Source organism: Anabrus simplex, chromosome 2 (assembly GCF_040414725.1).
Source record: "Anabrus simplex isolate iqAnaSimp1 chromosome 2, ASM4041472v1, whole genome shotgun sequence".
Taxonomy (NCBI): Eukaryota; Metazoa; Arthropoda; class Insecta; order Orthoptera; family Tettigoniidae; genus Anabrus; species Anabrus simplex.
Window position 1 is genome coordinate 846,578,933 of NC_090266.1, and position 27,287 is coordinate 846,606,219.

The 27,287-nt window shown below is 39.9% G+C and overlaps 1 protein-coding gene across 1 annotated transcript in view; it reads right to left on the reverse strand.

Moving 5' to 3' along the window:
- LOC136863133 (ipis-1) overlaps window positions 1-27,287 on the reverse strand; it is a 159,980-nt gene that overhangs the window by 104,558 nt on the left and 28,135 nt on the right. The window contains exons 2-3 of the mRNA XM_067139477.2: window positions 11,041-11,153; window positions 3,169-3,345 (exon numbers count right to left, since the gene is read on the reverse strand). Of these exons, the coding sequence (XP_066995578.1) occupies window positions 3,169-3,345; window positions 11,041-11,153 (290 nt within the window). The remainder of the gene's footprint in view (window positions 1-3,168; window positions 3,346-11,040; window positions 11,154-27,287) is intronic.

Sequence of the window (27,287 nt, forward strand, 5' to 3'; positions counted from 1 at the left end):
ATGTCTTTACTCTACAAATGTTTCCTTCACACTGTCGTCATTTCGACACTGCAATTTACATATGTTGTTCAACTCCAGGCATGCACTGCGTCACAACCAATCAAGGAGCATGCACACATGGCGTGAAGACATTTTAAATATTTCTCTACTATGTTCCTTGGGAAGAGTTTTAAGTGATGGACATCCTAATTTATGCATATCTATAATTTCACATGTTGATGGTAGATACTCACGCAACCATTCCTACTTTTCACAACCCTTCAAAAAAACAAGATCTGCTCTTGAAAAATGAGTGTTCATGATCATAGCTAGAAAGCGATACGGTATTACTTTTTCTTCCCACTGCAGACCTACTTGTTTTTCTATCTATTGTGTCTGCTTTTTGTCTTCATCTGTTTGCAAACAGTGAGGGAAAGGTGGGCCAGATAATAAACTGACGAGTTTTGGCGCCCACAACATTGTGCAATCCAACACAACCATATCTTGGAACACAAATTTGTTGCCGTTCACTTTAGAACCTTGCACATCAACTATTAAAGTTTTTCTCATGATGGAATAAAGTGCTCTACTCTCCGTCACAGTATTTTAAAACTAAATAAAATATTTTCACTTATAGCATCTATAAAGGCTTGTGTTTACTAGAGATTGACCTTGGTAACGAAAAAGTCTAAACATGCATAAACATGTCGACGTGATCACTGCATGTTAAACAGTATGACCTTAGTACGACACATGCTCAGTCCCGCTATCATAGAACTACACATAAAGTATGTACGATGTGTTTGATTCGCAGCTCTGTTACGAAGTTAGAAAAGCAGTACAAGGCTTGAAACTGAGTCAACCGTGGCACAGGTGCTCAAATAGGTAGCGATGCGTTTTAGGAGGAGGATTATTGATGGTTATTTGCCCGTCAGATGGAGACGTAAAACCTTGAGCAGACCTCTCGATGCTATCTGACAGAAGAAGGTATGTGCCACTACCGGGTTTTACTCTCTCCCTTCCTACTGTCATAAATTATGTCATTTATTTCATATTATTATCTTCCCTAATGAGGTTGACGTCAGGAAGGCCATCCGGTTATAAAAATCGATCTTGACAGGTCCAACCCTTTTCCCGTTTCTCTACAGTGCCTTGTATGAGGCGAGGTGAACCTGCAAAGTTTGTGACAGAAGGCCAGCGTCTCAACCGTCTGAGCCATTCAGCCTGGCAGGGTAAGGTAGGTGGTGGTATACAATTTCTAATTACTAGATTTTGTGCCCCAAAAAGCCTTGATTAAATTCCAATCCTCTCCACAATGGTCATACGGAATAAGGGCATATAACGCTGTTGATGGTTATTTGTCCGTCGGATGGACCGCGTAAAGCCTTGACCAGACCTGTCGATGCCATTAGACAGGAGAAGGCTATATGCCACTACCGGGTTTTACCCTCTTCCTTTCTACTACCATATAATCATGTCATTCATTTCTTATTATTTTCCATGATGAGGTTTACGTCAGGAAGAGCATCCGGTTATAAAAATCCATCGTAACAGATTCATCTCATCACAAACCCAACACCGTAGAAGTAAAGATAAGCATATATTTTTAAATCGCCCCCGCTTATTACGTCACAGCTCTGTCACTATTCCAAGGGGGAGACGACGAACAGCCTATGTGTGAGGTTAGTTTACCGTTCGTGATGAGGTTAACGTCAGGAAGGGTATCCGGTTATAAAAAATCCATCTTAACGGATTCATCTCATTACAAGGTGGGCAAGGTTGGGTTAACACACGTGTTAATCACACCTACAGATCACCTCACTAGTTCGGGTCCTCCAAGGGGAACCCGCCCGAGGTTAACTTAGCGTTCCTCGTAGCGAGGTCCGATTCGGCTCCTCCAAAGTGGCCCGTGAGGTTAGCATTGCCCTCGTACGTAAGAATATGACATTATAACCTCACCTAGCAGTCAAAAACTTTCCGACTCGGCTCCTCCAAGGGGCCCCGTACGATTCGGCACTTCCAAAGTCGCCTGTGAGCTTAGCATTGCTCTCGTACGTAAGTCTATGACGTCATAACCTCTCCTAACAGTCAAAAACACTCCAGGTTGGCCAGTGTGGTTAGCATTGCCCTCGTACCTATGTGTACGACGTCATATCCTAACCTGGGGGGTCAAAAAGCACCCCAGATCATTCCCTGACCAATTAGCCCCTCTAATTGATGCTGTGAGGTTAGGCTTGCTCTCGTACGCAAAATCCGTGAACCATTATAGCCGTACTACTCAACTATGGTCAACGACCTCGCGACAAAACCGCCATAGCCTTACTACTCAACTCGGGTCAATGACCTCGTGGTAAATTGCTAACTCAAAGCTCACTCAGCACCCGTTGTTTTAGAATATACAATCTTCTACTGCTGCCATAGTTATTTCAATTTCCATTTCTTTACCATTCACAACCAGTAATACATTTGTAGGAATTCAGTTCTACCCTTTTAACCACATATATTTTTTTTAATTCACTGTGTAGTATCCATCGTTGTACTCATAACATGAATTGGTGCTCGACCCGTAGAAATCCCTTACTTAATCGCTGTTCAAATTCTCACTATTCTATATTTTCAACACTATATTTTAAGTCCAATTATTTTTTATGCTTGAGATAACCTAATAAGGACCGATGACCTAGATGTTAAGACCATATAAATAACAATCAACAATCATCACCTGAGTAAATTAATTATGAAGCTCATATTTTGAAAGCATAAAACAGAAATTTAAAATGTTCTAAATTGAATACACAAAATACTGGAAACACAAACACCTTAAATCCTAAAAATAAATAAATAAATAAATAAGAAATTCCGATGACAGCGGGAAGTTAGACCTTCACGCCAAACACATCAACTTATCATGCAGCGATCGCTGCTCAGCCGGAAGGCCTGCAGATTACGAGGTGTCATGTGGTCGGAACGATGAATCCTCTGGCTGTAATTCTTGGCTTTCTGGACCGGGGCCCGCCATCTCACCGTCAGATGGCTCCTCAATTACATAGGCTACAATATTCCATACTTCCTGCTCTCCCATCGCAACAATAATTTTTCCAAATTTCTTTTCGACTTTCGTCTGGAACACCTTTCGTACGTAGTACACTGAGTGTGATTAACTCATAGTTGCTTCCTATTAGTGCTTACCTTAAGACTCCTGATAATGTGACCATAACCTTCACGAGACTCCTCCTTTGTAGTATGCAGAACATTTTCTAGTTGTGTCTTGGTGCTGTTCTCTGCGCCTTGCTGTAGCATTGCTAGAAGTGTGGATACACTGAGAGGTGCGATGACAGCATTGCCCTTCGACTGCTTCAGGAGAGTCTGGGGAGACAGACAGAAAATACGTTTAAGGTCGTTCTTAAAAAACAATACTGTAAGGTTGTAAGTTAAATGTGAAATGCTCTGATCCCTTTTAAGGTAGAAACAGATTTGGTTACTGCTATGGTTGTCTTTATTGCTACAGTTTCATTTATTAGCTAGTACATCGTATCCAGCAGTTACATATACTTGTGTACGTGCATTAATCTAGCTATTGATAGGTGCTAGCTTGTTTCGAGTGAGCGTCGTTAGAGCGGTGGCTTAAAGTTCTTGGCTTCCCACTCAGACGACAGAGGTTCGAATCGAGTTGCATCGTATCACCTGCCATCAGAGATGACTTCCAGTCAAAATCCAAATAAGTCAGGGTGGTTCCAGTTACCCAACACATACCCGTGTTAAGTTGAAGAAAGTTTCTAATTTCTGGATGCAGTGACATTGGACATGATGACTTCCCTATGGCCGCATTCACAATGAAAATTAAACGCAAACGTAACGTAAAGATAAAACCTAGATGTCATGCAATATAATGGAACTGTTCACAACAGATTGTGTAAAATAAACGTACAATTAACCGCTTACATAGATGCTTGCAAGGTCTACGCATGTGTGCTTAAGTTTATGCGGAAAATAAGAAATCAGAACTATTGCTTTTCAGATGTTCGTAGTCGTACAATGGCGTCGTAGACGGGAAGGCTGGTTGCGTCTTATCAGATTCATCCACGCTTTTATTACGAGGAAAAACCGATCATACAAGGCTGCAATGATGAAACCTAACGTATGGGCACCAATTTCACGTGAATTAAGTTGTCATGGAAAGTAAAAAAAGGATGTGGGTTATGTTAACGTACTTGCATAACCTATTTCTCTATCTGGCCACAATCAACCATTTTATATGAACTGTCAGCTATAGAGCATAGACCCTCACTTGTTCTCTTTTCTCATCTATATATATAAAATAGCTTGTGCTGACTGACTGACTGACTGACTGACTGACTGACTGACTGACTGACTGACTGACTGACTGACTGACTGACTGACTGACTGACTGACTGACTGACTGACTGACTGACTGACTGACTGACTGACTGATTCATCATCGCCGAGCCAAAACTACTGGACATAACGAAATGAAATTTTGGGGATACATTCATATTAAGATGTAGGTGCTCGCTAAGAGAGGATATTTGGATATTCCGTTGCTAAGGGGGTGAAAAGGGGGGTAAAATTTTAAAATGCGTGTATCTATATCTCAAAACTTTAAAAGTTTACAAATGTAAAAATTGGTATTTAGAGTCTTCTTTGAAAATAAGGAAACACGTATTTTTTTTCAGAAAATCCCAACAGGACGGGTGAAAAAGGGTGAAAAAGGGTGAAAAAGGGGTTGAATGCCTTTAATCAGGATACCGGTACTTATATCTCAGAAACCGAGGCTATTAAAGACCTGAAAATTGGTATTTTTTATCTCTTTTAAAAATAAAGAAACGCGTATTTTTTAGTTTCTGGAAAATCCAATTAATGGTAGGGTGAAAACTGGGGTAAATTTTTAAAATGAGTGTATCTATATCTCTAAATTTTGAAAATTTACAGACGTAAAAATTGATATTTAGAATCTTCATTAAAAATAACGAAACACGTATTTTTTTGTTTTCGGAAAATCCCAATAGGAGGGGTGAAAAGGGGTGAAAATGGGTTGAATGCATTTAATGAGGGTACTTATATCTCAGAAACTGAAGATGTTACAGACCTGAAAATTGGTGTTTGGGATCTCCTTTAAAAATAAAGAAACACATTTTTTTTGGAAAATCCAAATAATGGGGGGGGGGAAGGGTTTGAATTTTTAAAATGAGTGTATCTATATCTCAAAACTTTTAAAGTTTATAGATATAAAAATTGGTATTTAGAATCTCCTTTAAACATAAAGAAACATGTATATTTTGTTTTCGGAAAATCCCAGTAGGACGGGTTTAAAAGGGTGAAAAAGGGGTTGAATGCCTTTAATCAGGATACCGGTACTTATATCTCAGAAACTGTAGATATTACAGACATGAAATTTGGTACTTTTGATCTCTTTTAAAAATAAAGGGAAACGTATTTTTTGTTTTTGGAAAATCCAATTAATGGGAGGGGGAAAAAGGGGGTGAATTTTTAAAATGAGTGTATCTATATCTCAAAACTTTAAAAGTTTGCACATGTAAAAATTGATATTTAGAATCTCATTTAAAAATATAGGAACACGTATTTTTTTGTTTTCTGTAAATCCGAATAGGAGGGGTGTAAAAGGGTGAATAATGCGTTGAATGCTTTTAATGAGGATACATATATCTCAGAAACTGAAGATATTACAGAACTGAAAATTTGTATATGGGATCTCCTTTGACAATAAAGAAACACGTATTTTTTTGGAAATTCCAATGAATGGCGGTTAAACAGGAGTGACATATTGGGGTGAATGTTTTGAAAGACTATATCTACAGAATATCTGACAAACATAGAATGATACAGACGTAAAAAGTGGTATTTGGAATCTCCTCTAAATGTAAAGAAACATAGGTGATTTGATTTTGGAAACTCCTCTTAAGGGGAACTAAAAAGGGGGTGAAATTTTAAGATGAATATTTATACAGTATATCTAAAAAAAACTGAACATGTTACAGAAGTGAAAAATGGTATTTTTTATCTCTATTAAAAATAAAATTTTCAGAAATACCCCTTGGGTGGAGGGGGGGTTAAAGCGACTGAAAAGAGTGTTGAATTCTTTTAATTAGGCTACTGTTATCTCGAAAATGAAGACGTTACAGACGTGAAATTTGAAAACACGTATTCTCGGAAAATACAATGAATGGGGGGGCGGGAGGTGAAAGAATTGAAAAATTAATTGACTTAATTGTATGAGAATAATTACATCTATTAAAAGCTAAAGTTGTTAGGGCCTACTGACATGAAAATTGGTATTTGGAACTCCTTTAAAAACAAAGATAAACGCGTTTTGGGGGGCAAATCATCTTGGGGGCGGGAGTGAAAAGAAGATGAATTCCTTTCATGTGGACACATAAATCAAAAACTGAAGAAGTTACAGAGTTACAGTCGTGATAATTGGTATTTAGAAGATTCTTTACTATTAAAGAAACAAGTAGTTCTTACCGGAAATTTACTTGGGGGGGGGGAGGAGTGTGAAAGTGAAAAAAGTGAATTACTTTAATCTCAAAACTGAAGGTAATAGACGTGAACATCAGTGTTTGGAATCTCCTTTAAAATAAAGAAACACGCCATCTTTTGTTTTTTTTGGGGGGGGGGGGCGTTGTCTAAATAAACTTAACGGCGGTGGGGTGTAAAAGGAGGTGAGACCAATTAATTTTACTGTTCATAATGTATTTATAAGGATCCTCCGTTGCTCAGCGGCAGCGCGCTGGCCTCTCAAAGCTGGGTTCCGTGGTTCAAATCTCGGTCTCTCCATGTGACATTCGTGCTGGACAAAACAAAGGCGGGACAGGTTTTTCTCCGGATACTCCGGTTTTCCCTGTCATCATTCACTCCAACAACACTGTCCAATATAATTTCATTTCATTTGTCATCCATTAATCATTGCCCCAGAGGAGTGAGACAGGTTTCGGCTGCCGGCGCAATTCCTATTGTCGCCGCTATATGGGGCTTTATTCATTCCATTCCTGACCCTGTCGAATGACTGGAAACAGGCTGTAGATTTTCGATGTACTTATTCTGGTCATAAACCGATCATTTTTAATCTTTCCTGGGTTCGTTTTCAAGAGCCATCTTTTCCTTCGGAGAACGTTCTTAGATTACAGTAGACTCTCCTGGTATATAAATAAAAATTTAAACACATTTGAAATAAACGATAGGAATGAGATTGACCGTCCAATTTTTCACCTCCATAATAAGGTCAATAATGCACGGAAGTATGTCGTTCGTATGGCCAGAAATCCAGCACACTTGCCTACGCGCGACAATGGTGTTGGTCACAATTTCAACAATGACAATGGCAGCAGATGTAATTTACCGCCAAGTAGCGGTCTTGCATCTTGCTGTGGGGTCCAGAACATCTATAATAATAATAATAATAATAATAATAATAATAATAATAATAATAATAATAATAATGTTCTGGACCGTCGTCAAATGTGCGGACCGCGCTGAAAACGGTTCCTGGACGGGTAATGACTAAGAATGCAGCCCGGCCGCGGGTTCAGTATCGCCAAGGCACCCAAGACGACACCACGCTGGATCTCCTGAAGGATTTGACCCATATTAAAAATGCTTATAGGAAAAGATGGCAAAGATTATGGACCCAACTGACCGGGTGGAATACCTGGACTTAGCACGGGAAGTACGAAATCGATTGCTGGAAAGGAAGATTGAAAAATGGGAGGAAACTTGCCATAATCTATTAGAAAACGAGTCAGATCACGAATTTTGGCGGATTCTCTCAGAAAACCAGTCTGATCGCGAATTTCGGCGGATTATATATAAAACAATAAGCATTCAATTCTAAATTTCAGTATAATACCGTAGCGAAGCACGGGTATCTTGCTAGTTGGTTAATACTTAGGTTTGCATCGTCCATTTTGAGGATCTTACATCGCAATAATTCTGTGCGCAAAAGGTTTATTTTATTATTACGTATGTTAATGTTTAATTTTCATTGTGGATGGGGCCTGTCGCTGCCCCGACTAACAACATACCAGTACAGGCACCGTGAAGGATGGTAGGTCGATGGAAAAAGTAAGAGTTCAGCTTATCATTCACAGTGTGTGTTTCGAAGGGTATACAGGTGTGCTGAGATGTATTTATGCTGATATCTTAAGCGTAGTAGCGGACAGGTTATTTAGAGATTTCGATTTTGGAGACAATCACCAGAGGCACGACACGTGCCCTTCGTTTTAAACAATGCAGAATAAATTACAAATCTATGTTTTTAATAGTTGTTCGTAGGTTTAGATTATATTTCTAATGTATAAGTTTTTGAAAGTAAAACATTCCACGAATTTGAACCATTCAGTCGGAAAGAAAATAACTGCATACAGGCATTATCTATCTATCTATCTATCTATCTATCTATCTATCTGTCTATCTATCTATCTATCTATCTATCTATCTATCTATCTATCTATCTATCTATCTATCTCCGTAAGAATAAATATAAATTTGAATCTTTCCTAAGAAAATATCACATATGTTTGTTATACGTCGCACCAACACAGACAAGTTTTATGGTGCCAATGGGATAGCAAAAGGGTTACGACTGGGAAGGAAGTGACCGTGGCATTAAGTATGGTACAGCATGGTGCGAAATTGGGTAATAACGGGAAACCATCTTCAAGGCTATCGACAGTGGGGTTACTTAGACCCCACTATTTCCCGACTGCAAACTGATAGCTACGTGAACCAAACCGCTTAGCCAACTAACTCGGTAAATTGTATTTTAAATGTTGCTTTTAGTGTGTATGAGTCGTTCAAATTATATGTAATCAAATAATAAACAAATTATTTCAATCATCGAAAAGGAAATAAAATGATGCATTATTGTTGATTAAAATATATAGACTAACAATAGTTTTCGCAAACATAAACAATATTTTTCGGGATAAGAGTTAAACTTCCCTACAGAAATGTTTTTCCTCAATTTCACGAACAAGAGTGGTGCCTTGTCAACGGTGGTCTTTTCTCCCCCTTTATTTGTCTTTCTCTGGTAGGGCTTGCCAGGCTATCATCCAACTCCAGACGGTCTCCAGTTTGTATAGCATGCAAGATTTGTTCTAGGGGTCTCCCAGATATAGTACCAACATTGTGACCCCTGTTGTCTTACGAAGGGAATGAAGCATGCGTATAACGTAATGAGTAATGACTTGTCCACCACTGAACGAGAAAGGGAATATGCTGTTCCTAGTAACCCCGCCCCTTGCAGCAGGCAGGCGACACTGCGTTTGTTTACATCGACCTACCATCCCTGTACATTCATCGCAGTTAGTTTGAAATCACGGATATTTCATTCATGGAGTTGCTGACCATGACGTTCACAAAATGAAAAGGAAACGACAACAATAGCTTTCTTCCCTCCTGACCATATACAGCGAATGGAATACCTTATAGGCAGCGGGATAAATGATGGCTTTGATGATGATGATTGTTGTTTTAAGGGGCCTTACGTCTAAGGTCATCGGCCCCAAATGCTGGCTTTAAGAGCCAAAGTTGGCGGGTTCGATCTCGGATCATTTTGGTGATATATGAAGGTGCTTTAATACGTAGGCCTAAGCCTTGTCTCGATAAATTCATCGATGTGTAAAATAACTCCTGAGGGACAACATTCCGGCACCTTGACATCTTAGAAAACTGTAGAAATGACTAGTGATGTGTGAAACTATTATTATTATTATTATTATTATTATTATTATTATTATTATTATTATTATTATTATTATTATTATAAGCAAATAAACCCGTGGTACAACAGCCTATTAGCGCCTCGATCTGTCAAGACGATAGCTGCCCAGCGGGATGGCCTGCAGATACTGGAGTGCCACGCAGTTAGCGTGTCGTCATCTTAGTGTATTACTTTGCTTCCTGGACCGTGTCCACAGCCATTATTTATCAAAGAGCTCCTCAGCTGGTCTCACGAGGCTGAGCGAACACCGTTCCAGCTCTCACGCCCTGAACTGAAAACCCTGAACCAGCCGGGAATCGAACCCTGGGCCTCCGCGTAAGGTGTAGGCACGCAAACCCTACACCCTAGTAGTAGTAGCTTAACCGGGCAAGTTGGCCGAGCGGTTAGGGGCACTCAGTTATGAGCTTGAAACCGGAAGATCGTGGGTTTGAACCCCACAGTCGGCAGCCCTGAAGATGGTTTTCCGTGGTTTCCCATTTTCACACCAGGCAATTAAGGGCACGGCCGCTTCTTTCCCACTCCTACCCATTGCCTATCCCACCATCGCCATAAGACCTATCTGTGTCGGTGCGACGTAAAGCAACTAGCAAAAAAGTAGTAGCTTATAGAGGTAACGGGATATTGAATCTACTACTACTACTACTACTACTACTACTACTACTACTACTACTACTAACAATCACCATCAAGTTCATAATCAATTTTAAAGTCCGTTCTAACTTATAATGGTCTTTACGTACGCCGAAGTGTTGTAGAAGTTCTTTAACGTGCCAAAAGCTAACGAAACAGAGTTGTCATATTTAAACACTTTTAAATGATACCGACCTTCCCATCCCCAGTGTTGATTTTACCTACATTATTTTCACACTCACTGTAGGAAATTTATGTTATTTCATATTTTACAGTGCGTTTCACAATTTTTGCTCTTCAGAAATGAAGATAAAGAACAGCCTTACAAGTAAACGGGGAATATCACGCAACATTCGCATGAAATACAATACAGAGACGTATGGCTACATTGCCTTTCATGACGCTCACCCCGCTCTGTTTTTTTTTTTTTTTTTTGCTAGGGGCTTTACGTCGCACCGACACAGATAGGTCTTATGGCGACGATACCGCTCTGGTTTAACAGTCAGCTGAATGAATTTGAAAAGCTGACGAGTGCCGTTGAGTACTGTATATCTTAATTTAATATTCTTAATAATAATGTTGAGTTAATTAAGAAATATTCTTCGAGAATGTGTTGTAAGTTGTGAGGTAAAGATCTCTGTACCGAAAATTTCGCATATTATAATCCTTACCTTGAGAAGTTCTACTGAAAATTCACTGGAGGCATCGGCGATGCGTTTGCTTGCTCTATCCGCAGCCTGCACGTTCAGTAAAATTGCAAGGATAACTGCCACACAACCAGCGGCTGAAAGTAAAAGGAAAGAAAGTCAAGTACAGCTGCATTAGTAGTGAATCTCGACTCTACATAAAGGTGGATTTTAGGCCCCTTTCATACTAGAATCCGGGAGCCGACTCAGTGTGACTGGAAACCCGAGTATCTCGGTGACTCGACTGTCTCCAACAGGCAGTGTGAAAAGAGAGGCACGCAGAGGTAGTTCAAGTTTCGTGAGTCTTAGGTAGTGACTTCTGTATATCTTTCAAATATTCTATCTTTCGAACAACATGTTACTGATCTGTAATTACTCTCTAGGGGGGCAGAGGAGGTTAAGAGTACACTACACCTTCTCTCAGTACCATGGCGGAAACCGAGGGAGTTGGCGGGATGTTGCTGCTTACTCCACTTAGCACGCGCGTGTGCGCGTAGGTGTGTGCTGAGTATAAGCTAAATGAGAATAGCGCCTGAAATCTGCAGGGCGGTCATCGGCAGATGGATTAACTACTTAAAGTACCAGGTATGTGAAATAAAAAATCGTATTAATTACACTGGGATGGTGTTGTTAGTCATAGTGTTCCTGATGCTGTTGGTGATTGGAGGAGTGAAAATTAATCCTGATCCCCTGAGTTGAAAGATATTGCAGGGCTGAGTAGTTTGGACGGTAGAGCGCTGGCTCTCTGAGCCTAACTTGGCAGATTCTATCCTGACTAAGTCCGGTGGTATTTGAAGGTGCTCAAATATGTCAACCTCGTGTCCGTAGATTTAATGGCACCTAAAAGAACTCCTGCGGGAAAAATTCCGGCACCTTGGAGTCTCCGAAAAACATAAAAGTAGTTAGTGAACGTAAAAGCCAATAATGTTATTGGGAAAATATTGAAAAAAATGAAGGATGTGATAAAGGAGCTGAGCAAAGCCGACATGAAAAGCGAATTGATAATGGAACAGAATAAGGATATCTAGGACCTGAAGAATAGCCTGAAAGTGAACTGGCAGTGATTAGAAAATGCCTAGAAATATCCCAAGAGCAGTTGAGTAGTAGGGCTGGGAGCTGAATCAGCATTTTCCTACGAGGTCATTGACCACTTGTAGTGTACCTATACGGGTTCTGGCCCGAAGACATTGAGAGCTAGTATAGTAGTAGTGCAATGCCGATTCGCAGATTTTGCATAAGAGAGCAAGTCTAACCTCACATACACCATATTGGAGGGGCCTAACCTCAATTTTACGGCCAGTTGCCCTTCCCGGCACGGATTTTGCATAAGAGAGCAAGCCTAACCTCACAGTCTCCATCTTGGAGGGGAGTAACCTCACTTTTACGGGCAGATGCCCTTCCCGACGGCAACAGTCGTCATCTTGGAGGGGCCTAACGGCACTTTAACGGCTAGATGCCCTTCGCGACGCCATCCTGAGTAGTAGGCAATGTGGCTTCTCGCGACGCCATCTTGAGTAGTAAGGCAATGTGGATTCGCATAAGAGAGCAAGCCAAACCTCATGGAGGGGCTTAACCTCACTTTTACGACTAGATGCCCTTCCCGACGCCATCCTGTGTAGTAGAGCAATGGGGATTCGCTGATTTTGCCGACGCTACCTACAGTAGTAGTCCAATGGGGATTCGCATAACGGAGCACACCTAACCTCATGGAGGGGTCTAACTACACACGGCATAGTTTTACGGTCAGATGCCATTCCCGACGCCATTTTGGAGGGGTCTAACTAAACAGGGCACAGTTTTACGGTCAGATGACCTTCCCGTCGAAATTTTGATCCTCCACCAGAGGGGGCACATACAGCCTAACCTAGTTTCATGGCCAGATGCCCTTCCCCTACGTCATCTTGGAGGTGCCTAAATACACAGGACCTGGTTTTACGGACAGATGCCTCTCCCGACGCCATCTTAAAGGGGCCTAACTACACAGGGCTTAGAGGCTCAGTTTTACGGTTAGATAACCTTCCCGCCCACCATTTCGGAAGGGCCTAAGTACACGAGACCCAGTTTAACGGCCAGATGCCCCTCCCGTTGTTATTTTCGAGGGGCACAACTACAAAGGCGCCATCTGTGATTTTAAAGAAGGTCAGCTTAAGGCTTTATGTCTTCATGCGACAGACTACTTAGTTGTGCACCTGTGTTATCGAGTTGTCTGCTTTTGGCTATACGTCCCCATCCGACGGACAAGTAACGTGATGTCACAGTCATATCCTTGCGTACGAGAGCGAGTCTAACCCATAGACACCATTTCAAAGGGGCCTATCCTTACTGACCCTGGCCCAGTTTTACTCTGCTGAAGGCTTTACGTCTCCATCCAACGGACAAATAACGTGACGCTACAGCGTGAGTGATTTTAAAAGAGGTCAGATCATGGCATTATGTCTCCATCCGACAGTAACAAACAATTTTAAACATGCATAATCATGACAACGTGATCTTATGCTTAAGGCTTTACGCCCCCCATCCGACAGACTGTCTCCGACGGGACTGAGCACGTGCCAGACTAAACCATTATGTTTTAACACGCTGCATTGACGTCGACATGGTTATGTATGTTTAGACTTGTTCGTTATCAAGGTTACCCTCTAGAAAATTCAAGCCTTTATAGATGGTATGAGTGTGAATTTTTCTTTAGTCCCTGAGATACTGTGATAGAGACTAGAGCTCTTCATTCCGTCATGACAAGAACATTAATAGTTGACGGACAAGGCTTTAAAGTAAACGACAACATATTTGTGTTCAAGGAGGTGGCTGTGTTGGATTGCAATGTATTGTGGTCGCCAAAACTCGTCAATTTAGTATTTAGCCCACCTTTCCCTTACTGTTTGTAAACAGATGAAGACAAAATGCAGACTCAATGGATTGAAATTAAATTAGGTCTGCAGTGGGAAGAAAAAGAAATACCTTATTGCTTCCTATCTCTGATCGTGAACGCTCATTTTTCAAGAGCAGGTCTTGTTTTTTAAAGGGTTGTGGAAATAAGGAATGGTTGAGTGAGTACCTACCATCAATATATGAAATTATCGACATGCATGAATTAGGACATCCATCATTTTAAACTCGTTACAAGGAGCATAGTGGAGAAACAATTAAACAGTCTTTACGACATGTGTGCATGCTCCTTGATTAGTTGTGTTACAGTGCATGTCGGGAGGTGAACAACATATGTAAATTGCAGTGTCGAAATGACGACAGTGCGAAAGAAACATTTGTAGAGTAAAGACATCATGTAATTACTATCTGATACTAAGTGTAACGCAGTTGAGAAAGCAAGCGTAAAGTCATATATATGCAAAATGAAATTAAACACTTTTACTGAAGAAGAGTTGAATGCATTGCCAAAGGCATTTTTGGTTAATGTAGCTGCGAATGCTGTAAAGAATATCTGGGATAGGGTGCCTCATGAGTGGACTAAAAAACCTGATTTGTCAGAGCTTAAAACTTGTAGTTTATATCATGAACAAGTGAGTTTAGCTAGGAGACCTTCAGTGAGACAGTGTCGTACATGTCAGCTCATTAAACTGTATCACGGACCTAAAACTAACGGGTTGTCTTCGCTTATGAACACTTATCATGGATGCGAAGAGAGTAAACAAGTTGTTGCAGAAAAAGTTGAAGGAACGTGCTGGGAGGAAGGTGAGAAAGCATGCTGGACATGGATTCATCAATAACGTGATTGATCTACTTCCCTTTGAGCTTCCTCTTCCTAGTTACCAGTACTGTGGCCCTGGAACACGACTTGACGTCCGCTTGGCACGTGGTGATCCTGGTATTGTTAGACGCTGCTTGCAAAGAGCATGACATTGCTTATCGTCAAAAATATCCTGAACTAAGACGTGTAGCTGATAAAAATCTGCTTCGTAAATCTATGCAGCGTGTGTCGTCACCTAATGCTTCAGTTGCTGGGAAGATAGAAGCATTTTTCATTACCGGTGCAATGAAAGGAAAGCTGTTACTAGGTAGTGGCATTAAACAGCGAAGACAGTAAAATAATCTATGTAAGAAAGGACAGAACAGATTTACTTAAAAAATGTATATGTTCCAAAAATAAATACGAATTGTGAAACACATTTGCAGGTGCTGTTTTAATTTTTTTGATATTAATTCTACCCTATAGCATGTCCTAAATTAAGTAGTAGTAATAATGTTGACTTGCATGTTTAATCCTGTCTTATGACATATAACAAAGGAGAGGTAGAGGTTCAAGCATTAAAAAACTCAAGTTTTGAAGTACATCCACTTTATTAATCCATGAATTGAAGTTGCTATTAAAACCAAGCCATTTGACATATAGTCTGTTTCCACAACGACGAATAACACGTTCGATTATATAGTGATTAGGATATTTTGTTTTCTGCAGTTCTTTGATGTAGAATCCTCCTTCAATAGGCTGTCGTCTGAGATCGCGAAATATATATGTAAGTGGATTAGTAAGCATAACACTGCTGATTTGAAAAATTTCTGTGCTCCAGTTAGGGATGTATCATTTTACAAAGATAGACGTGTGTTTACTGATGCGAACGAAATCACCTTCTTTAAAGCGATGGCGGCGCGGATACGCCGTTTTAATAACAAGATGAATAGCATCTAAGCGTGGTGTATTCTTTGTAACAAGTCATTGCTTTGTCCCGATAGTGCGATGAGGTGTATCGTTGTAGGTATACACGAGTCTATGTAGCAGTTCAGTCTAAAGATACGAACCTTGAGCTGTAAATTCTCGTTTTGAGTGTACGATTAAATCGTTCTACAACACTTGCCTTGAGATTGCTGTACGTAGAGTAGTGATGAATGCCAAGTAACTTGAGGTAAGAAGAAACATCCTTTTTTTAAACTCTTTACCTTGATTGGTTAGAAGAAGTCCTAGGCAGCGTTTCGATTGTTCAACAATATGTATAAATGCGTCTTTGATTTGAGCTGCTGTCTTAGAACGTACACGTTGTGCAAAATCAAATTTAGAGTACTCATCGATGACAGTAAGTTACATAGTTATACCACTTATTGCTAGAGGCATATGGAATCATTTCTACTGAGTCTGATTGCCAGAGATAATCTTTTCCGCGTGTATTAACGCGTCTGCGACAGTAGGTGCGACGTGCTGGTTTATGTAAATCGTGTGTGATGCTTATTTTTACCGGTGTGATCTAGTCTTGACGAGCTATTACTGAATAATAATCGCATATCTTTATTCTCTCTCTATTTCTAGAATTTCTGATTCGTGACCTGTGTGACAAGCATCTTGCGATGCTCTTAGAAGTTGTAATCTTTCAACGAGTAAGTTAGGGTCATTCCAGTATCTTACGTCTACATACGGCAACACAGGTTTGTAGATAACTTTAAGACCACGTGCAGTTTGCTGATGTGACGGAAACAGCTTAGAAATAAACTCTCGATACTTGTGACTCTTATTTGCATATACAGCTTCTGTTCTCTTGTAATTACGTCGTATTGCGTCAGTAGCAAAAGGTATTGCTTTATATTTTAAAATCATCTTGTAAAATATATTCTTGTCAGGTATTCGTGAGAAAAGAAGTTCTAAGAGTCCTTTAGTAGATTTATAGGTAACACCTTTTACGATGAGTCTGTTGCTATTAATCCTAACATTTGCATTACCTATCCAGAAACAGTCGTCTTCATAGCGAAAACCGTAGGTTGTGTCAGCTTGTCCTGTAAAGGGTTTTTCTATATAAGGAGCAAAGAGAGATCAATAGGTATTTCGAATAAAAGTCTTAAACTGATTACGATACTCTGGCATGATCATCACCTCAGAAAAAGAAGGTAGATCTTGTGTTGATATAATAGGTGTTTCAGCAACAACATCTGTAGCTAAAAATTTACCACGCTTAGATCGTGATGTATCGTTAAATTCTTCTTCCTCATCCTCTTCTTCTTCATCCTCTTCTTCATCCCTATCCTGCTTCTCCTCTTCCACATCCTGTTTCTCTTCTTCTGTACGTTCTTCTAGTTGATGCTTCTCTTCTTCTTCATGCTTTTCTTGTTCATACTTCTCTTTTTCATCAGATGTTTGCATAGAAACAAAACTTCTAGCAGACTGGGGCAATAGCAGAATTAACCACTTCTTTCAGTGGTGTACATAGTTGCGTTTTCAAAAATAAATCAGTGTCTGCTAGAATACGTTTAAGCTCTTTAAATTTCCGTCGAATATTGTTTCGAGCACGGATTATATGATTTGTAATCTGTTTGCTAGATGTTGACAAGGTGGTGGTTTTGGATCAAGTGGTGACTGTAACTCTGTGTTAATGCATATAAAATGGTCGAAACCTATGCAATATCGTCCATACTGAACATCACTTTCTTTATTAATAACCAAAAAGCCGTAACGATGTGATGACCAACATGTAGCACACATACTTTTAAATTCATTAAATATCATATCAGTGTTAACATGATCATCATACACATGCCACATGTTGCGCTCATCTTGCCGAAGAAGCACAATAATATTTGCGTTGTCGCCTATCAACTGCTTAGGCACACGGGAATAGGTTTGACATAAATAGATGCAATCTATATATTTATGTCGCCCCATACTAGAGTATGCACGAATGTCGATTTGCTGTTCTGTTGCGAAATCGTCAATGATCATAACAGAATTGGGAAGCACATCATCCGGTGATGGTACATGCTCATGTGGATTAAATTTAAAATATTTCAATCCATCTTTAACTAGATCCTGGATTACAATTCGTAGAATAGTATATAGCGGTTGAGAGAGTGACTTGGAGAAAACAAAAATATTCTCGAAGCGTATGTCATTTAAAGAGGTAATGAGTGTAAGTAAAGGATTTGTCTTTCCACATCCCGATAGGCCAGATATAATACATCGAATAATAAAAGGAAGCAACATTCCATGACGTTTTTTGTAGTTGTACTAGAACTAGGTAAGAGTTGTGGCACGATGTCCCTAACAGGTAGCGAGCCTTGTTGCTTTATAGCCTTCATGGTAACTGAATAATAAAGTAGGCAATAGTAATATATATATCGTTCGAAACAAAGGTAACTCTCAGTTCATAATTTGCTCTTCATGCGTAAAGTCGTGTAGAGAATAGTGAAACAACGATATCCAAACCAAATGAAGAAGAAAACTAAAACTATTGGATGGAAAGATGTTGTAAATGCTGCACGAAAAGCTATTCGTGGGGAATACAATCGGCGTGTAGCTGTTACTAAGGCACTTCGCGCAGTATGAGCAAAAATTTCTCCAAAGTGCAGAGCAATGTTTGTAAACGTGCACGAATTATTCCTATACCAAAACAAGGAGGATTTCTTCCTGCGCTGTTCGCTGGACTAGCAGCTTTAGGGTCTTTGCTGGCTGGTGCTAGTGCTGTAGCAGGAACTGTTAAGGCAGTAGAAGAAGCGAAGCAACAGTTGAAAGAGTGTGAACGTCATAACAAGGCTATGGAGGCAATTGCATTACGAGGCAAAGGCGTACAGATGAAGCTTGCGCCATACAAAAAAGTGCTTGGCATCTACATATCTCCAAAAAACGTCTACTGAATGCACTACCACATGGAACTCTAACCCGCGAAGAAGATTTTGCGTTTGCTAAACAACTTGGAATTCATTATTTTCAAGGTGTGTATATGCGCGATCAACTACCAGCACGCCCACGTGAACGTGAGAGTGCTGTAATTAACTTAAACAACAGTCGCGGACCTGGAACTCATTACGCTGCATACGTAGAAGGTAAATATAAAGTATGGTACTTAGATAGCTATGGAGACTTACCTCCTCCTTTTGAGCTTATACTTTATTTCGGAAGCAGTGTACACATTGTTTACAATAAAAACAGTGAGCAAAAATTCAATACACGCATATGCGGACAGCAATGCCTTATGTTCTTATATCAAAACCAAACTATAGACAAAGAGCATTAGTGCGCACGTGATGACTGAAGGTGAAAGAACGTTCGCTGTACGCGGAGAATGACCTTAAACAACCGTGTACTTTAATCCACCGACTGACCTCGCTTATCAGCTACATAGTCTTGTACTTGTGTCCTTTGAAAGCTACAATAAAATCTACAATGTGCATGATAGTGCAAACAAGTTCTGCTACGATGAGTATGTGCTAACGCTACCATCAGGCAGTTATTCCGTAAACGATATTCATGACTACATTAAAAGTACCTTAACTGAACAGTTTGCTGAAGAGAGTTTTAGTAATCGTAATTACAAGTTCTAAATTACTGTAAGCAACATCACACATAAATGTGTTATTGAGTCATCATTTAAGATTGACTTCAAATCACAATCAGATTCGATTGGACCATTGCTTGGATTTTCACCAAGGGAGCTCATACCGAACGTTCGTTACGAGTCTGATCAACCTATAACACTCTTCAATGATCATCATGTGAACAACACTTGTAATATTATTACAGACATGAATAGTAATCAACAACTTCACATGTCTTGCACGACTTTATTATTACAGATGAAAGTGGTTATATTGTACTATTCGTGAGAAACCGTCAGTAGTTCTTTATCATACTGTGTCTGTAAAACACATTAGTAACATCACTCTTAGTCTTGTTGATAAACATAATCAGGTTATTAATTTAGATCGGCACACCTACGTAGATTACAAACCTCATCTTAAACCAGTATGGAAAAACCTATAAAACACCGGTGTACATTCCGAAGGCATACTGCATGTTTGCGAAGGCTCAACTAGTTAACGGATAACCACAAGCAAATAATCCAAGATTTAGGTTATACGCTACTGCAACAAACTGGAAGAAATGCTAAGCATTATGAACACAGTAAAAAATCATGAAGGTGTTGTACGTAGTGAGCTTCATTCTTATCAACATATTACGTTTGGACTCAATAACAATGATTAAATTCGCTTTAGCATTAACCAGCAGGATGTATACAACCGACCACACGAAAGCTAGCTCTATATTAAAGGACGACTAGGAACGTCAGATGGAAGTTGACCAAGCACATCTCAACTAAACAAACATGGTCTAACATTTCTCTTTTCTGAAGCGCGATGTGAAGTAAATAATGTGGAAATAGATAGATCGAAGAATGTTGGTATTAGAAGTGCAATGAAACTCTACCCTTCTTTTGGTGTCGAAGAAAGTAATCTTTTACGGATGGCAGGATGGTGTCCAAAAGCTAATATGAACTGGATTATTAATGAGGACGGAGCTTTTACAGGAATATTATCATTGAAACATATTATTGGCTTCGCAGAAGATTTTAGACATATTATATTTTTTGCTATGGGCTTTACGTCGCACCGACACAGAAAGGTCTTATGGCGACGATGGGATAGGAAAGGCCTAGGAGTTGGAAGGAAGCGGCCGTGGCCTTAATTAAGGTACAGCCCCAGCATTTGCCTGGTGTGAAAATGGGAAACCACGGAAAACCATTTTCAGGGCTGCCGATAGTGGGATTCGAACCTACTATCTCCCGGATGCAAGCTCACAGCCGCGCGCCTCTACGCGCACGGCCAACTCGCCCGGTAGACATATTATAATCAACGCAAAACAAGAGCTAATTCTGATAGGTGATCGAAGTGATTACAATTCTCTTAAAGCAGCAGAAACATCAGTAGCCTCGAAAATTACACTTCATCGTATATTGTGGAGGTTCCACATGTAACATGTAACATGTAACATGGGTTGCTCTATGGCATGTTTTGTAAATTCCAATCATCGTATTATCAGAAAGAAGATCGAGGAAAACTTCGATTGCTCAAGATTATAGAAATTGATACACCATTACCTAAACGTTTTCGAAGTTGGGAGCTGCATGATTATCCTGTGTTACCACCTACAAACAATCATACCTGGGCTGTTAAAACGTCACGTATTACTGAAATGCCTTTGTATATTATTTTTGGATTTCAAACCCATCGTAAATTCAACCATGAAATAGATAGTTCACACTTTGATCACTGTAAATTAAGAAGTATTTATCTATATCTCAACGGAATTACGTATCCCTACGAAAACATGGACATTAATTTTGAGAAAAATAAATTTGGGTTGCTCTATGGCATGTTTTGTAAATTCCAATCATCGTATTATCAGAAAGAAGATCGTCCGCTATTTTCGACTGAAGAATTTAAAAATAAAGCGCCGATTGTAGTTATAGACTGCTCTTAACATGAATCTACAAAGGAATCGCCTTTCGACATTCGTTTAGAATTTGAAGCGTGTGAAAATATTCCTGCTTACACAACAGCCTATTGTATTATTATTCATATGAGTGACGTTACTTACCATCCGCTAACGAATATTGTTACAAGATTATAAATAAGGATAGCTCTTTATCATGAACTTTAGTGTGTGCTTCTACATCGTACACTATGGAACATAAAGGAGAAAAAGACTACACAATTACAGACAATCGTCTTGATAACAAACAAAACTGTGAATGAGCATGCTGCTCGCATACTAATACGCAACATCTATTTATCTCACACAAGTAAGTGAGGCTATCAAGATGTTCTATAAACATAAAACCTTTTATCAGATGCCAAAATATTTGATTCAATGTTTACCACCAGGATTTTTATCTACGTACGCTGCTCCTTTCGTAGATGCTTTTTGAGACATCCTTCCTCTCCACAGTAAGATGTCAATCGATGTAGCTTTATGCAGACCCTGTCAATGTCATTACATGCATCGAGGTAAAAATGGTTCGGATGATTGGGATGGACCTAATCCGCAGATTGAAAACTGTACACAGTGTATGGATGAACTTTTCCCTTCGTTATAGTACATGATAATGATTTAGAAAGGAAGAAAACACACGAAAAACAACAAGGTAAAAGTGCATTAACTTCTTTGTAAAAGCATAATATACATAGTGTAATTTTTTTTAATTATTTCATAAACAATAAATGTTTTGTTTAATTTGAATGTTGCAGTGGGATTACAATTTTGGAAGTACGCTACCTCATCGCAGTAAGCTGTTAAGGAGTACAGCAACATTGTCGGCAGCATAACCAATACTGTTGTATAATCGGTAGTAAATTGTTTAATTATGTACATAATTATACTATAAATATTACATTAAATTCAAAATGTTCTACTTATTGCACACCCTTTGCCTCCTTACACCTATCGAAAATATTCACACACATACCATATATAGAGGCTTGAGTTTTCTAGAGGGTAACCTTGATAACGAACAAGTCTAAACATGCATAAACATGTCGACGTTATCGCTGCATATTTAAACAGAATGATCTTAGTATGGCACGTGCTCAGTCCCGTCGGAGACAATCTGTCGGATGGGGGGCGTAAAGCCTTAAGCATAAGATCACGTCGACATGTTTATGCATGTTTAGACTTGTTAGTTACTATCGGATGGAGACATAATACCATGAGCTGACTTCCTTTAAAATCACTCACACTGTAGCGTCACGTTATTTGTCCGTTGGATGGAGACGTAAAGCCTTAAGCAGAGTAAAACTGGGCCAGACCACACCAAAATTGTGTCTACCGAGCTCGATAGCTGCAGCCGCTTAAGTGCGGCCAGCATCCAGTATTCGGGAGATAGTGAGCTTGAACCCCACTGTCGGCAGCCCTGAATATGGTTTTCCGTGGTTTCACATTTTCACACCATGCAAATGCTGGGGCTGTACATTAATTAAAGCCACGGCCGCTTCCTTCCCACTCCTAGTCCTTTCCTGTCCATCGTCGCCATAAGACTTATCTATGTCGGTGCGACGTAATGCAACTTGAAAAAAATAGTGTATGTAAAGTTAGGCCCCTTCAAAATTGCGTCTGTGGGGTTAGGCTTGCTCTCGTACACAAGGATATGACTGTGACGTCACGTAACTTATCCGTCGGATGGGGTCGTAAAGCCATAAGCAAATCACTCGATAACACAGGTGCACAACTAAGTAGTCTGTCGGATGGAGACATAAAGCCTTAAGCTGACATCTTTTAAAATTACAGATGGCGACTGTGTAGTTATGAACCTCCAAAATAGCAAGAGAGGCATCTGACCATATAACTGGGCCCTGTGTAGTTAGACGCCTCCGAAATGGCGGGTGGGAAGGATATCTAACCGTAAACTGAGCCTCTAAGCACTTTGTATTTAGGTCCCTCCAAGATGGCGTCGGGAGAGGCATCTGTCCGTAAAACTATTCCCTGTGTATTTAGGCCCCTCCAAGATGACGTCGAGAAAGTGCATTTGGCCATAAAACTAGGTTAGGTTATATGTGCCCCTCGGGGGGGAGGATCAAAATGGCGACGGGAAGGTCATCTGACTGTAAAACTGTGCCCTATTTAGACCGCTCAAAAATTTGTCGGGAAGGGCATCTGACCGTAAAACTGGGCTCTGTGTATTTAGGCCCCTCCATGAGGTTAGGTGTGCCCTCTTATGCGAATCCCCATTGCCCTACTACTCAATATAGCGTCGGCAAAATCCACGAATCCCCATTGCCCTACTACACAAGATGGCGTCGGGAAGGGCATCCGGCCTAAAATTAGGTCCTGTGTAATTAGGCCTCATCCATGAGGTTATGCATGCTCTCCTATGTGAATGCCGCATTCCCCTACTTCTCAAGATGTCGTCGCGAGAATCCCCATTACCCTACTACACAATATTGCGTAGGGAAGGGCATCTATCTGTAAAAATGAGGTTAGGCCCCTCCATGAGGTTAGGTTTGCTCTCTTATGCGAATCCACATTGCCCTCTTACTCAAGATGGCGTCGCGAGAAGCCACATTACCCTACTACTCAAGATGGCGTCGGTAAGGGCATCTAGTCATTAAAGTTAGGTTAGACCCCTCCAAATAGTGACTGTTGCCGTCGGGAAGGGCATCTTTCCGTAAACGTTATGGTGGTGCCCCTCCTAGATGGCGACTGTGAGGTTAGGTTTGCTCTCATATGCAAAATCCGCGTCGAGAAGGGCAACTGGCCTTAAAAGTGAGGTTAGGCCCCTCCAAGATGGCGTCTGTGAGGTTAGGATTGCTCTCTTATGCAAAATCCGTGAATCGGCATTGCACTACTACTATACTAGAAGTCAATAACCCCGTGTCAGAACCCGGATAGGTATACTATTTGGGGTCAATGACCTCTTAGGAAAATGCTGGTTCAACTCTTATTGCTTTAGAACCCGCCCAGCCCTACTACTGTGTTGGACTTCTTGAAGTGACATCACATGGTGTTGGAGCATCGTACACGAGAGCTGGATAGACAGACACGGAAAACAACACTTACACAACATAATAGATACCTCTTCATTCATTACCTTTAAGAGAAGATGGGCGAGAATAAACTAACGTTATTGATACCTGTGTTAGAAGTGATAATGGCAGGAGTGAGAGTGAATTACATTGAATCCGATTTGGATGTCGTACAAAGGATTTAAGGAAACAGACCTAATAAAACAGAGGATCCAAAGGAAAAGAAACAAGGACAGTTGTAACTGGTATCTGGTATGAAAGCTTACCAGATTCTACTTAATGCCAAGAATGTAAAGGGGGCGAAGTAATGGATCAACAGAGGGATGGGATCTGAAGAGAGAAAGGAAAATAAAGTTCTTCGATCCCACCGGCACGAAACCAGAAAGGAGGGTCTTACAGCTTTCATATGGAGCAAGAGGTTGATCACGAGTAGAGGCATGATTTTTTCGCATTAATTTTTGAACAATTTCGCGAGAAGGATACTAATTTTCGCGTTATTTCGCGAAATAGATATTGCCGTATCGCTTTAATTTCGCTTTAATGAAATTCTAAAATTAATCATTAAAGGTTTAATTACTATCACTGATCGTCGATTGTGAAGGTTTAATTGATAGACTGTACATACCTGGTATACATACTTTTGAAGCCATTTCCGAACTGCAGCGGGATGTTGGCTTTGAGTAGCATCGCTGTTGCTTCGTGAATAAATTCTTTTTTTTTTACTCTTAGCTTTCTTTTTCATATCTAATGAGATTTCTATTGTTGCCTGCCGTTTCACTGTTGGAGTGCTAAATTTACGTTCTGAATGTTCCTTATTTTTAAAACAATATTTGATACAGTATCTTCCTTAACACTTGTCGAGCGAGCGACCCATCTTCATTACTGTCTGTGATCACTTTCTTAATTTTACCTGACCACGAAGCCGATATACACCAGTCAATTGTGCTGCTTGTAGACGTCATTAGGTATTCTAGGATTGCACAATGCCGTGAGGAGACAGGTTGGGGTGGGATTACCAGCCACCACAAGAACAACATTCCAAACATTTCGTTTGGCAAAAAACCTGGAGCCAACCCCCTTTTCATTGATGCTATGTCTTAAAGAGATCTTCCAGAACATTAATGATAACATATTTCTTTCCTGTTGATGAATCATTTTCCGCTCTTCCTTTTCTTTTCATACATAATCTTGGAACAAAATGTCAAGTTCGTTATTCACTACAGATTTCGCTGTAATATCGCGCTTATCGCGAAATAATTGAATTTCGCTTTAAAATGGCCTTATCGCTTTAATTCGCTTTAATTCGCGAACATAATATCCATATTTTCTTAACCAGAAACATATCATTCCTAAAGATATCGCAAAATCGCTTCAAAATATTTTTTGTCGCGCTTATCGTTAATGCGAAAAAATCATGTCTCTAATCATGAGGAATAGTTGGAGAAAAAGTTACTCATCAGCGCAGTTGGAGACAATGGCTCGGGGAGGCAGTGCAGTGACACGGTCCAAGCCGGAAGGAGGACTGCTAACGTACACGAAGCAGAAGTTGAGCAATTACGGTACCAGCGGTTTTACTGACATTCACGCCGACCGAGGATATTGTCACCAGTGACGAGGAATAACTTATGAGAATAGGCTTGCCACCGGATAATGGAAAGGATGCCGGGACCACAACAACACCAGCAGTGGTAAGAAGCAGGAATAAAACAGAGGATACAAAGGAAAAGAAACAGGAACAGAATCTGAGAAAGACATTTGGGCCAATGAGGAGTATTCTATAGATACAAAGCGAAACAGAGGATAAGGATAGGTAGTAGGGGGACATATAGCTCTCCTTATGAAAGTACAGTTCAAATTGGTAAGCAGATAACAGGAAAGCTAAATAAATAGAATGGATTGTTGGATTTGTTAATATAGAAAATTTATTAAGCAAACTGGGGAATGATGAATTGGCCGAGCTTGTTGATAATTGTGAGTTGTTTGCCTTTTTAGAAACATGGTTACCCGAACGGAAGGCGCTATCGTGGAAGGGGATATGAGACGAGAAGTATAATAAAAAGAAAGGGAGGTTCACGAGGTAGAATCTTTGGAGAAGTATCATTTTTATTAAAGGAAGAGATTAGTATTCAGGCTGAAGGGTTATGAAATAATGTGAAGGATGTAGTTTTCATAAACTTGAGCTGAGTGGTGGAAGACAGAGAGTTGTATGTGTAGGCTTCCTATAAAATCATTCGTTAGGGCCACAACATGCAAACAGAATATCTTTTGAGGATTTAATAGAAGAAATGAACTTAATTAGAGGTAACTTTGAAGGAGCAGGGATTATAATAATGGGAGAATGGAATGCACGGATCACGGAGTCAATCCCAGCATATAGAAAAGTGGGGATTGCGCTACTGATAGGAAGTAAAAGCAGTCAGAATAAAGAATGAAATATATATGGGAATAAACTCTTAGAACTACTGTATGTGCTTCAGCAAGTCTGTTTATTCTGAATGAATGGTGGCGGGGTGATGAAATAGGAAAGCTAACATATATTAAAACGCCGCATGGTAGTAGTGCAGTTGATTCGGTTTGTGTAAAACAGACGCTTTTGGAATGGTACATAAAATAGAGATTAAAGAGTGGGCCGAATCACTTAATTCCCCGAGAGTTATTACGTTCCGGATATATGAAAAGGAGCAGGAGAAGGTGAATATTTTATGAAAAAACATAATAATATATTAATCTCCATGTATAAAATAACATGTCCTGACTGACTGACTCATCATCGCCGAGCCAAAACTACTGGATATAAAGAAATGAAATTTTGGGGAAATTTTATATTACAATGCAGGTGCTCGGAGAAATTTTGTATATTCCGTAGCTAAGGGTGTAAACTTTTAAAATAAGTATATATATATATATATATATATATATATATATATATATATATATCTCAAAAACTTAACAGTTTAAAGATGTGAAAATTTGGTAATTGGAATCTCCTTTAAAAATAAAGA